The sequence below is a fragment of the Acanthochromis polyacanthus genome, chromosome 9, assembly GCF_021347895.1.
Source record: "Acanthochromis polyacanthus isolate Apoly-LR-REF ecotype Palm Island chromosome 9, KAUST_Apoly_ChrSc, whole genome shotgun sequence".
In the NCBI taxonomy this organism is placed as follows: domain Eukaryota; kingdom Metazoa; phylum Chordata; class Actinopteri; family Pomacentridae; genus Acanthochromis; species Acanthochromis polyacanthus.
This window is the reverse complement of record NC_067121.1, coordinates 24,619,494-24,632,950: the sequence shown is the minus strand read 5'-3', so window position 1 is coordinate 24,632,950 and position 13,457 is coordinate 24,619,494. Positions and strand designations below refer to the sequence as shown.

The 13,457-nt window shown below is 40.3% G+C and overlaps 1 protein-coding gene across 5 annotated transcripts in view; it reads right to left on the bottom strand.

The window, feature by feature from the left end:
• Nucleotides 1-13,457, bottom strand: part of clcn2a (chloride channel, voltage-sensitive 2a) — a 53,555-nt gene that overhangs the window by 5,232 nt on the left and 34,866 nt on the right. Inside the window, exons 9-21 of one of the 5 annotated variants that reach the window (XM_022203237.2) lie at nt 12,119-12,244; nt 11,849-11,933; nt 11,370-11,471; nt 10,491-10,575; nt 6,580-6,735; nt 6,074-6,143; nt 5,867-5,977; nt 5,170-5,383; nt 4,874-5,007; nt 2,781-3,025; nt 2,320-2,431; nt 2,156-2,202; nt 389-457 (exon numbers count right to left, since the gene is read on the bottom strand). In XM_022203237.2, coding sequence (XP_022058929.2) covers nt 389-457; nt 2,156-2,202; nt 2,320-2,431; nt 2,781-3,025; nt 4,874-5,007; nt 5,170-5,383; nt 5,867-5,977; nt 6,074-6,143; nt 6,580-6,735; nt 10,491-10,575; nt 11,370-11,471; nt 11,849-11,933; nt 12,119-12,244 — 1,556 coding nt within the window. Of the gene's footprint in view, nt 1-388; nt 458-2,155; nt 2,203-2,319; nt 2,432-2,780; nt 3,026-4,873; nt 5,008-5,169; nt 5,384-5,866; nt 5,978-6,073; nt 6,144-6,579; nt 6,736-10,490; nt 10,594-11,369; nt 11,472-11,848; nt 11,934-12,118; nt 12,245-13,457 lie in introns of all 5 variants that reach the window. The other 4 variants (XM_022203220.2, XM_022203228.2, XM_022203247.2 and 1 more) reach the window with 4 other exon arrangements.

Sequence of the window (13,457 nt, the reverse complement as noted above, 5' to 3'; positions counted from 1 at the left end):
ATTAATACCTTTAGTCTACTAGAGATTCAAAGACCAAAAGGAAAGTTTGGTTTATTAATCACACAGTGCAGCTAGAACCCAGAAAATTATACTGACAACACCAAGAAAATGTAAAGAATCAATCATTTAAACCAAAAAACAGATTCTCACACACAGAGACAATAAGTATGAGCAGCAGTTCACAGTGACAGCTCATGAAACATTTGCTTTAACAAAAGACATTTAAACCTGCCCACCTCCCTCACACGCACTTTCTCTCGCTCTCTCTGCAAAGCCACTCTAACGCTTTGGTTTGTGCATCACAAATATTTTGGTCCAGCACTCACTACGTGTGTGTCGCAAGGCAACGGTAACTAAGCAACAGTCTCTAGGCGGCAGACAGTCTTACCGCCATGGAGATCCTCACTCGTTTGGGCTTGGGCTTTCTTTTTTCAGGAGGAGCCGGCCCAGCCGGGCTCTTAAGGCCGGGGAGAGAAGGCATCAACACAGCACAACATTAACACAGCATCAGTGAAAGTGGACAGTTTTACCCCCTTAACACGACGTCGCTGCAACATTGGATCCCAGTCTGACTTCTGCTGCGAGAAGTCTCTGTGATGTGAGCACAATGTTGCTGAAAGGGTATAATTACTGCACCACAGATGAAGGTGGGGACACAAAATCTGTACAAGAAGCCCAATGATAATACAATACTGGATGATAGATACACTGCCAGATAAAAGGAACTTGAACATCGCATATTTTAACATTTTTGCTCAGCACCCGGTGCCTTTATCTTGTTCCCAAACATCCCTTTTACAACCTTCAGCCATCTCACTCCACATTGCCTTGAGAGAGTCTGACTGGAACTGAGCAATCTTGTTCCAGCTCCTCACTGAAACCACTTCACTGACTAGATGTTTTATCTAGCAGACATTTCACCTGTGAAACAGTTGTCACTAATAACATCTCTAAACACTACAGTTCATTACAATAACTGCTGCTTTGTTATTAGTCCCAACTTCTCCCGACACGTCAAAATATGTAAAAAAAAAAAAAATTGAGAATCTGACTTTTTTGGGAACAAAAGCAGACATTTGACAGTGAAATATCTTTTTCAATTTTTAAGTGACTTAACCCTCAGAAATCATGGTGACTCCACATACCATATATGTTTTACTGCTTACATTTTTATTTGTTGCCTTACATATCTCATATCAAACAGCCCAGCTCAGCCAAAAAGTAACAGAACTGCTGGTCAAAACTGAATCACTGTTGGATTTATGATTGCACAATTTTTCTAGAAAAACGGTCCATTTTTGGCAATTTCTTAAGCGAAACTTGTAAATAAAACGATTTTGATACAATTTCACAGTTAAAAGTTCAGATTTGATTATTTTTCTGATGGGACCACCTGTCACAGAGGAGTAGTTTTAGGACTGGTGGAAAGTTGAACATCTGAACATCTTCTGTTTTCTACAATTTCTAGTTCTGATAAATGGTGTCATTTTGGTGATTTCTTTAAATAAAAAAAAGACATCATGCATTTCATAGCAGGGTTGGTGGTTTAGTGTTAAATTATTAATCCGTTTTCAAATGATTTGTGATTGGTGAGTTTGTGCTAGATGATGTCTGCTGACTGAAATAGTCAAATTCAAGACTGTTGTTAATGGCTGCACTGTTTTCAATTTAAAATATTCTAGATGTCTTATACATTACTTCACATACATTTCTCCAAATTCAGACTGATATATGCTTTTAAAAAGTTATGGGAGTCTCAACAACACTTGGCTGACCCACCATCAGGGGTTAAAGATACATAAAACACACTACATAACACCATCACGGCTTCAAATTTAACAACAACAACAAAAAAAAATGCTAAAATGCAGGATGCTCAAAAATGTCTGACTGGCAGTGAATGTGCGGCACAGTGAGGGTGCAATGACTCAGAGGTTTTAAAACAAAAAGCTGAGACCACGGCATGAGAGCACACAGGAAAGCCCTGCTGCCTGCGGGTGGGTCCTGCCTGGAGGAGGACGGCGAGGTGGACGGTATATGCGTGGACTCAGAGAGAGCACAAACATCCTCCCATACGGTGCATGTCACACTCTTACTGTACGCTTGCACTCACGCACATCAATATACAATCTCTGTTTCTCGCTCTTGCACTCACCTCCAGCAGTTCCTTGTCTTGGTCAGCACAGGAGAGGGTCTGAGAGCCTCAAAGAGAAAATAAAAAAATAGGGTTTGTTAAATCTGGACTTGAATGCTGACCTTTTAAAACTGATGTGTTCTTGATATCCCTCATCAGTCTGTCCTACTGTGTAAAATACATACTATTTGGCGTCTCTGTGTCACTGATGGCAGACACAGTTTTCAAGGCGGATTTCAGAGGAAGCTGAACATTGGAAACCACTGGGCTGAAGGAGGAAGACTCCTCTGTGGAGATCTACATGGAAAATATATTAACAGAGAAAGCCAGACACAAGCATGCACACATAAAACACAGAAGAGACAAATACGAGCGCATGCACGTAGAACAAACAGGACAGCACAGGTAAGGGCACAGACAACACAGACACAAAAGACATGTGTTAATGTAAAAGTGCAAAAAAATTACATTCATACAGTTTGCCAACACTTACCACAACAGCAGTCCAAAAACTCCATCTGTGCCTTTACCTACTGCTACATGCTTCACACATGCTGTGGCTGATCCACTCTTAGACTACTGCTACAACCCAACCCAAGCCAGACTTAGCCCCAGCCCAGCCCTGGCGCCCCCGGACGCCTCACACCTGTTGGGTGCTCACCAGGAAGCGGACCCCTTGGCGAGCGCTGGTGTTGGCCGAGGCATTGAGGTTGGTGTGGGTGCAGGGCGAGCTGGGGGTGCTGTCGGTGGTCAGGCTGGGAAGGTGATCGTGGGTGCCGTTGTCCTGGGCCAGCTGGCGGAGGTACTCGAGCCTCCGCTGGCGGCCCAGCTGAAGAGAGAGCAGAGACTGGAGCTGGAGTCGCTCTATGGAGCCCAAGAGGATCATAGAGTCTGAGGGAGAAGGGAAAGAGTGAAGAGAGAATGACAAAGAAGAGATAAAATGATCGTGAACATGCACATTTAAATAAGTGAATTACTCGTATATAGAGGTGGGTGTTCTCTGAGATTTTTCCGTACTATTGTGATGTTTATGTATAACTACTTCGCCTCCAACTGCGTGAAATATTACAAGATTAATCCAATGTGTGTTGAATCTAATTGTCACCTTTTATTTATATCAGTGGTGATGACATTTGAAAATGCCACAAAAGTGAAGACGCTCAAAAATAAGTGGACTAAAACGACATTATACTGTATGTAACTGCTCAACATCTCATTCCAAAGCCATGAGCAGAAATGCTGCAATTACAGTCTTTATTCTTTCCAAATCCCAATATGCTAACCAAAACATTAATGAAATTTGACACTGGTGTGAGTTGATAAGGTTGGTGCAGTTTATGTTATAATCATCCCAAAAGTGTTAAAAGTGTTTACATAAAGTTAGGGCTCTCTAAAGGCTTCCACATCGAACAGCTCTTTTTTATGGATGGGACTTGAAGTACACAGACATTGTAAGGCCTCAAACTGTGGTCACAACGGTGGAAGAACACATAATTGTTGTTGTAAAGCATTAAGATTTCGTTTAAAGGTCCCATGTGGTGAGAATCCATTTATATTGTGTTTTGTGGTAAACTAAAAGCTGCTAAGATACAAAGACATTTCCTCACATTCCTTAAGCCCCCTTTCAAAATGAGCAGCTGCCTCTCAGTCTACCAGGTCTATTTACCCATCTAGCGCTGCTTCTGCTAACTCCAAAATGTCTCAGCCACAAGCAAATCACGTCAAATGTTCTGCTGTTGGTTGCAAGAGTGAACACAAGAGTCTTAATGCACTCCCAGCATTTGAGGAACTGAAGACCCAGTGGATTACTTTTAGCTTTGCAGCCAATGTCCTCACAACAATAGGGAAATCCTTGGCGTTTGTTAGTTGTGTGGCTAACGTTGCCATTAGTTTTGATCATATACAGGCAGGTCAGAACCAATAAACAAGGACTAGATGGTTTACTGTGTTTTTATGTCACCAGTTGTGCTTCAGAGTTTACATCTGTCTCTTTCCTGCTCTCTGTACTCACATAAACTGCATTTTACTCCAACCAAATTTCCAATAAAAATGTTTCCATTGACATGTTTTCCTGTTTCTGTTGTCAGACGACGACACAAGTATATGAAATTATGAGTAAAACACAGCCCATAAAAGCTTGTAAGTCAACCAGCTGTCACTTCAGAGCGATTTTTAAGCTGCTGCTCTGCACCGGTCTGCATGTGGTCTGATTGACTGACAAATTCACCAAACACGAGTTAAAAACACCAGCTGTGTAGTGAACTCAGTGATATTTCCATGTCAAATGATCGCTCAGACAGGAAGGTAGAAGCGATAGAAATCCCTGGTCTTACACACTCATTCAACTGTTTTTCTCTGCTCTGTCAATCACAAGACAGAAAGAGCTTCTTTCAGGTGGAGGGAACAGCAGGAGCTCAGGTTTCAGCTCTTCAGACACTAAAACAAGCCACTTAGAACAAGGCTAAAACCAGTGGTTATACAGTCACAGTAAAATGAACCATCTTTGCAGTGTTTTGAGCTGAAAAATTGGAAAAACACACTGGGGACATGTAACACTTTCATTCTTAGACGCTTTGTTTGTTTCCCATTTAGAAGGCCAGGACTCTGTGCCGAACATTAAACAGTAAATTCACTACATTTAACAATGCTTTTATTGATTTAACAATGCATATTCCACCTTTAGTTGGAGTGAAGAGCCTGTGCCAAACAACAAACAGCCGTATATGCGTACTATGTTACCTCTGGATTCAACCAGGGCCAGTGTCTTGAGCTGACCAGTCAGCAGCATCTCCTGCAGGTCCCGGTAGGTTGAGTTAAGAGTGATGAAGCGCACGTCCCTGACCATAATGTCCTCCACACGGATATTATATTTCCTGAAACATGGAGGAGAAGATGAAAGCTAAGTGACTGGAAGAAAGGAGCAGAAGATGCGGAAACAAAGGGGAAGGAAATTAAAGGCAAGAGAGGGGAAAGAAAATGAGGAAGAGAAATAAAAAAAACCAAAACAAATCAGTGTAAATAGATGTCAGACTCACTCATGATGTCCCATCCCCAGCTCAGGCAGATAAGGAAGTTTCTTGATGCGAATGATGGAGTCGTACAGGGATGGTTGGAGTGACTGGGCCACAGCATTGGCCAGGATAACTGCGATCATCACAGGCAAGATGTGGGAGATCTGACCAGTCAGCTCAAACACAATGACTGCTGTGGATACAGTGTGGGTGACAGCACCAGACAGAGCTGCAGCACCTGTGGAGAGGGGGTGTGGATCAAAGAAAAACGTTTTTTAGACAAAGGTTTAGTGTGTGGTCAGTATAAGGTACAATTTAGACTGTTCAATTTTCAATATTAAGTGTGAAAACTAAATGTGTCCTATTAATCAGACAAGTACTCCGCAACAAATCCAAACAGGATTTCTGCAGGATGTTGTTCTCATTCGTAACATTTTAGCGCTCAGCAAGACACGACTGTGGTAATTTTGCGTTGAACGATTTTCCATTTTACTTTGACCCAAAATGTAAAGTTCAATTTAGAAAGAATTGATTTTCATGAGTCACTTTCTATAAACTGGTATAAAGTGATAAAAATGGCTGCAACTTTCCCTCTGCGGTAATTTTAATCATGCAGAGCCGAGGGAAAGTGGAAACGGCCTGAAAATTAATTTAAAGGTAAATTAGATACAAAATCATGAATGAACTGGGTAAAAAAAAGGAGTCTTTCTAAGCAACGCACCGACTACAGCATAACCACCAGGAACTATGGGATACACAGTGCCATCAGCATGTATGCCGTCAGGGAACATGGTTGCCATGATCTCTCCAACAAGTCTCCCAAACGCTGCACCTGTCAGTCACACACGCACATGGAAAGGGGTTATTTTTCAGGGAGTTTTACCTATGTATGCTGCAAAAACATTAGAAAATTGTAGATTTTATTCACCGATAAGAAAAACTGGCATGAAGGCCCCACATGGAACAGGCATGGTGGTAGCTACAGCGGACATCCAGAACTGAAACAGAGAGATCATAAAAAGTATTCAAATTCTACACACACAGTGGTACACAAAAGTCTGAGGCACTCTTTAGGTTCTTATCCAACATGCAGCACTAACAGAGAGAGGTCTGATCAGTCCCAAATTCATTCAGTGTCCTCACAACAACCCCAAAACATAAAGCCAGAGTCCTAAAGAGTCGGCTACAGTGACAAAGAGAACAAGCAGTCCCACAACAGATGGTTTGACTCCCCACAGAGTCTTGATCTTAAAATCATGGAGTCACTGTGGGATCACATAAAGAGGGAAAAGTCACAGACAAAATCCACAGAGAACAGAAGGACTGATGCCGTTTTAAAAGCAAACGGCTCTCACAGCACAGATTTTCTCTATTATGTTTCTGTTCAAAGTCACTCTCTCTTTGATTTTAGCGGCTAAAACGTCCATGGCCTACCTTCATGATGATGAAGAGGATGAGCGTGATGAAGACGTTGACCTGGGGGTGTTTCCAGGCGTGATGGTGGCTGATGTAGTCAAACTCCTCTGCCACGCCCTGACGGCACCATGTGCGATTGTCGAACAGAGCGACCAGAGACTCGTGTTGCGTCAGCTGGTCGGCACAAAAAAAAGTTGTCTGAACATCTGTTTACGTCCATTTATGCTTCCAAATGTCTGACAGGGCTGCTTAGGAGACCCTAATATTTTTAGAAAGTCAACAACAAAGCTTTCATCTACATGTTCTGGAAGAGAAACAATCAGTCGCCAAGCATTTGAACCCTTGCAGTTTCGGCTATGTCTCCCACACGGTTCTTTTCAATCTAATTTAAGTGTGTTCCAATTAAAACCGAAACTCTGCACTTTGATGCAGCATTAGGTATTTTATTTCAAATTTAAAGTGTAAACAAACTGAGCCTGTTGAACTAAATGTGTAACTGTGTGTGTGTCATTTGTTGATATGCTTAAAATGTTTTACTGTTTGTCCTAGGACTTCTCAGATAGCACTAATGATACAATCCTCTGGCTGGTTTGAAAGGCACGTTACAGTCAACAAAAATATAAACGCAACACTTTTGTTTTTGCTCCCATTTTTTATGAGATGAACTCAAAGATCTAAAACTTTTTCCACGTACACAATATCACCATTTCGCTCAAATATTGTTCACAACTCTGTCTAAATCTGTGACAGTGAGCACTTCTCCTTTGCTGAGATAATCCATCCCACCTCACAGGTGTGCCATATCAAGATGCTGATTAGACACCATGATTAGTGCACAGGTGTGCCTTAGACTGCCCACAATAAACAACGAACTGGAGTCAGGTCGAGACCCTGATGAGGATGACGAGCATGCAGACGAGCTTCCCTGAGACGGTTTCTGACAGTTTGTGCAGAAATTCTTTGGTTATGCAAACCGATTGTCTCAGCAGCTGTCCGAGTGGCTGGTCTCAGACCATCTTGGAGGTGAACATGCTGGATGTGGAGGTCCTGGGCTGGTGTGGTTACACGTGGTCTGCGGTTGTGAGGCTGGTTGGATGTACTGCCAAATTCTCTGAAACACCTTTGGAAACGGCTTATGGTAGAGAAATAAACATTCAATACACGAGCAACAGCTCTGGTTGACATTCCTGCTGTCAGCATGCCAATTGCACACTCCCTCAAATCTTGCCACATCTGTGGCATTTTGCTGTGTGATAAAACTGCACCTTTCAGAGTGGCCTTTTATTGTGGGCAGTCTAAGGCACACCTGTGCACTAATCATGGTGTCTAATCAGCATCTTGATATGGCACACCTGTGAGGTGGGATGGATTATCTCAGCAAAGGAGAAGTGCTCACTATCACAGATTTGTGAACAATATTTGAGAGAAATGGTGATATTGTGTATGTGGAAAAAGTTTTAGATCTTTGAGTTCATCTCATAAAAACTGGGAGCAAAAACAAAAGTGTTGCGTTTCTATTTTTGTGGAGTGTATAATTTGAAAAATTGCCAAAATTAAATGATTTATCACAGTCAAAAATTGCAAAAATGAGAAAACATTGGATTTTTAACTTTTAGACAGTTCTCAATTGTATCATATCAGATGTACAATTTTGGTGGGAAAAATAAATCATGATGTCACAAATCATGATATTTCATTAAAATCCCTTTACTCTATTCTTGTTGTATTTGTTGTAAATGTTGATTCCAGTTTTTTTTTTGGCTTCTGTAAAATAAATAATTATTGTTATTCAACATTTAATTATGATTTATGGCATTGTAACTGTGTCATATTGCACAGAGGATACAGTTGTGTTTTCTCTACTTCTAGTCATGGTTGTGCTGCTTCCGTAGAGATGCAGGACTTCATATTGCAGTGAGAAATAAACCCATAGTAAATAAAATGTGACAGAAACAAAAAAAATGCCCAGACAGTGCCTTGAGGTTCAGAGGGTTACTTATAGATACAAAGACTGTATGTTTATAATGCACTGCAAAACACAACAGAAAAAAATTCTAAATTGGTCAGTTCAGTATGAAGCTCCCAAAGAGTTACACAAATTTTAGTTTCCTTGCAATCACTTTTGCATTCTCTTCGATCCATACAGAGAGGAGTTGTTTTGGTGTAAAATGGTATCAGGTATTATGTAGTAATACCCTCAGCTGCAGCTGCTCTGCAGTAACCACTGCAGATACATTAGATAAATAAGGAGATAATTTAGCCAACTTTCTCACCAAGTGCTGACTGAGACAGACTCTAACCGGGCTTGTAGCTGCGTCCAGCTACAGTTTTCTTTTCTGTGTGTGTGTGTGTCACAGTGATGTTCATGCCAGCTCAGTGCTGGACTAAGGCCACAGAATTTCAGAGCTGGTGTAATAGTAACACATCTGTCACATCTGTCTGATAGAAGCAGGTTCCACTGTAGCTTAGCTTTGCCTTTTTCTCTAATGCTATAGGAGCAATAAAGAGCAGAGCTGCACATGTAGCACCATCGAATCTGCCACAAGTCCACACAAGATTTGAGCAGCAACCACATCCAGCCACAGCTTCAGCACAGCCAAACAGGGCAGCTGCAGCTGAGCTCGGAGTCAGTGGCTGTAAACTGATGGAGCTCAGCCTTTTGAATAGGAGGAAAGGAGCAATAAATACATCATATCATCTTCTCTTTTTGAAATATTTCTCTGAACTGGCAGTGTTTTATACCTGGAACAGACCAACATACTAACTGTCACATGGATCAGGAGGGAATGCAAAATTCAATGAAAGAGGATGCAATAATAGTTCAGATAGCTAGTAATAGCAAGACAACAGTCCACAGCAACGCCAGCAACTTACACATAGAACACATACTTGGTTTACTTTCTTAGTTTTGCATGTTAGGACGCTAATAATTTCTAACTACACTGTACACAAGGTTCAGCTAAGGCTGATGGGAATGTCATAATAGTTTTTGGAATTTGATCATAAACCAAAGTGTTGAAAGCATTAGTAATTTGACCCAATGCTGGTGTAAAAGGAAACTATTAAAATCACTGGGGTTCATCCTCTAAACACCATGAATGTCAACATACAATTTTAAAGCACTTTGACATATTTTAGTCTAGACCAGATCTGTGACCTCACTAAAAAACACTACCAGTATGACCAAAAATCTGCAGCATCACCCTGATTCAAATAAATCTTTGGAAACACGAGTATCTTTCATGATACCAGTGCAACAAGTTTTGTTTGTCTATTTTGTGGCAAGATTTTTACCTAAATGAGCATCGCTATTTGAAAAAAAGACAAGATGCATCGGAAAACTACTAATTTTTTTCTTGTTCCAAGAGTCTAAAAGGCTCAATATGATCTTAAATGGCTGGATTAGGCACAGATTTGTGACAGCTGCCTAGGAATACTGGCACAAAAGCAGAAAACAAGAACAAAAAAAAAACAAGAAACTACGTATCTCTGCCTAAAAACAGTTCAAACTTCATTTCACTTTGCTGTGTCAGAAGTTACAATGCTTGAATCCATCCATCCATCTATCTATTTAATGTGTCTGCATCCTTTATTTTGTTCTGAACCACAGCTTCAATGCTCAGTTTTACTTGACACAGACAGCACAGTGCTACAGTTTCGTGCCACAACTCAACGGAGAAGCACAAGGTCTAATAAAGACTGTATAAAAAACACAATAAATATGAGTTATGAACCCCCGAAACAATATTCATTAGCGATATGAGAAAGCATTCCAGCAATTGAACAGCCTCTGCTATCAGCTATGAGGAGCACAAAATGACCCATAACCTGACACTGGCTCTCACTTCATTTAAAATGACCATCAATCATCTCACAGCAGTCAGGCCCTGCTTTCATACTGTCAAAGGAGTGTGAAAGTATTTTCTCACCTGTCCAGCCATGAACTGCCCGAAGCCCGGAGGGAACGTGAGTGTGGAGACCAGCAGGGTGACGAGTGCAGGATACACCAGACGCCTGACAGGAAGAGATGGACTGCGGGGTCATTAATGGGTGCGCTTGTCACACTGTATGTGCATATTTGATTTCTAGGTGGCGTCGATGGAGAGTGTATAAATAGGTCCTTATGATGTGCGTGAAACTGACCCAATTCATGCAAGGCCTTTGCCTAAATGTCAAAGTGCAACATTAACACTGTGACACAGAGAGTGAAGCCAATTTTAAACACAAGTGCTGTGACAAGATTAGCAAGAATTTGGTTACTTTTGGAGTTAAATATATATTAAATTGCTGAAATATGACTCTTTTAGGTGCATCTTTGACATTTTGGGAAACTCAAACTAGCTCTCTGCTTTATTGAAGAGAACAAGATGAGAAGATCAGTACTATTCAGATGTCTTTCCACTGTATCTGAAGCTACAGACAGCAGACATTATTTTACACTAATTTGCACAAAAATCAAAAGGTAAAAAAGGAAAATTTTAGTTCAATGGAGAGTATTGTGAGGGAATCATTAAAGCACAACATGCTTTTGTACAGATTAAACAAAAAAAGATGCAAAACGTTATATAATAGTGAGGTTTAGAGAAGCTGATGTTTTTACCATTTGACAGATCTGGATTCACAGGTTTCGTCTGCTTTTATTCTGAGCAAAGCTCGCCTTTTTCTGGCAGCAGCCACATTGATCTTTTCATCAAACTCTCAGCAGGGAAGTCAATAGGAGTGTTCTCAAAATGTCAAACTGTTCCTTTAAGCCAGAAAAAAGGGGATGGAGGGGAAGGTTGTGTGCAAATTTGGAATAAGATACTCACTTCCTCAGCAAGTACTTGTTAATGGTCTTCTGCTTCCTCATGCACTCCACAATCAGCCGGTTCAGGTAGACAAACAGAGCACCACCAAAGCCACAGGCAATCCTACAAGCACAAATACACAGGATAAAACAGAGGACCATAGTATTAGGACCAGAGCTATAGTATTAATCTGCCAGGTTTAGTCAGTCACTGCTGGAAGACAACCAATGTTAATTTATTGTGTCTCTCTATTAAAACATTTTGCCATGAAACAAATCAAACTTTGCATGTGCTGATCTGGATACAGTCTCTGCTTATAACCAGCAGAGTAAAAAGTTAATTTCATGCCCCATTCATCGAGTACAAATCAACCTTCAGACTCCCAACGGGAATGAGACCACTAGGAGGCTTCAGAGAAGGACTCAATAAAAACTCCTCAGTAACTCATGCGATGAAACTGCTCTGGGATCCGTTTAATGTGGTGCCAGAAACACACTCACCCGAGGATGGCGAACGCCGGCAGCTCCTGAAGGTCGAACGGGAAGTCCAGACGGAAACGGGTCTTAAAGAGAGCCGTGATCGTCTCTGAGGAGAAGAAAAGTGTTCTCACTCTGTGGACACTATACAGCAATGTGTTAATGAATGAAAATGGATTATAGTGGTTTACAGATGGGAGCACTGAGCACAAAATGTGTTCTAGAATATGACAGATATTGAAAACATAATGGCACAGGTAAAGTCACACAAACAAATCTGAAAAGAGAAACTACCTTCCTCCTGGTTCCACACAGCGAGCACTCTGAATATGAAAGCACTGAAGGTGGCAGCGAAGAAGCCCCTCCAGTAATTTCTCACCGCAAAAAATGTTGATGTGACCTCAATACTGAACAGCACCCCTGCAAGGCACAAACACACCGAAACTGTAAAAGAAATTATTTAAACACATTTTTAACTATTCATAGGACTGCAAATAAGTATTTTCACCATCATTGATCAACTGATTATTCATTTTGTCTAAAAAATGTCTAAAAATTGTATAGAATTGATAAAAATGATTATCTGATCATTAGAAAAGCTTTCAATTAGTGATCTGTTAATCAAACATCTCATTTCTAGTTACTAAAGCTATCATCTTTTGAGGTTTCCGCTTTTATTATTAACTTTAAAAATAAGTATATTCGAACTCACATGACCTGTTTGTGTTGTGACACGACACATGTAGAAATCTACCTACTCTGATCAGTGAATGTGTAGCACATACTGTACTGATGTCAGTATGAGTTAGTCCAGTTGCTCTAAATGAATGAGACAAGGTGTCAATCATGTCCCAAAAACAAGCTCCACCTGCCTCTGGACATGTGGCCACAAGCATCTATTCTATTAAAGAGCGCACACAGGAGAAGTCATTTGTTAAATTAATTATAACTTAAGGCCCTCAATCTGGTTTACTTTAGCCTTCATCCATAGTTGATAGAAGAATGCTAATAAAGCTTGTGTTACTCTGTTGAAAGCTGAGGAAAAAAAACCTGGGAGTTTTACTTATACAGCAAATATGAAACACAGATGTAAGTCAGTGTTTTACACACAATGAAAAACAGAGTGATAAACTAATATATCAACACAATGAAATCATATTAAATACAAATGGTCTTTTTTTGTTAACTTATTAATGGTATTTGAGGAAACTGCCAGAAAAGTTGCTACAGTGCTCAGAAAAAAACGGAAATTTGAACTTTTTGTTTTCCATAAGTAGGCGTCTCTTAAGAACATGAACATCCAGAGCAAAGTCTACATAAAAAGTTTGATTAAAAAAAACTGTATTCATTTTGTCGATGCTATGAATATCTTCACCAGTCAGCTGAAAAAAAATGACATTTTTTCAACATATTGTAAAAACATGCCATTTGATAAAATAATGTAAACTCGGCCGTGTAAAACACTATAGAGCAGTTTTTTGGAAAAAAAGAAATCATTATTAATTTTGTCCAAAAAAGTGCCATAGTATACTATGTCAAAAAAACTGACATTTTTTCAACATGTCTTAAAAAAAACGCCATTTGATGATAGAATGTAAAGTAGGCTGTGAAAAACACTATAGAGCAGTTTTTT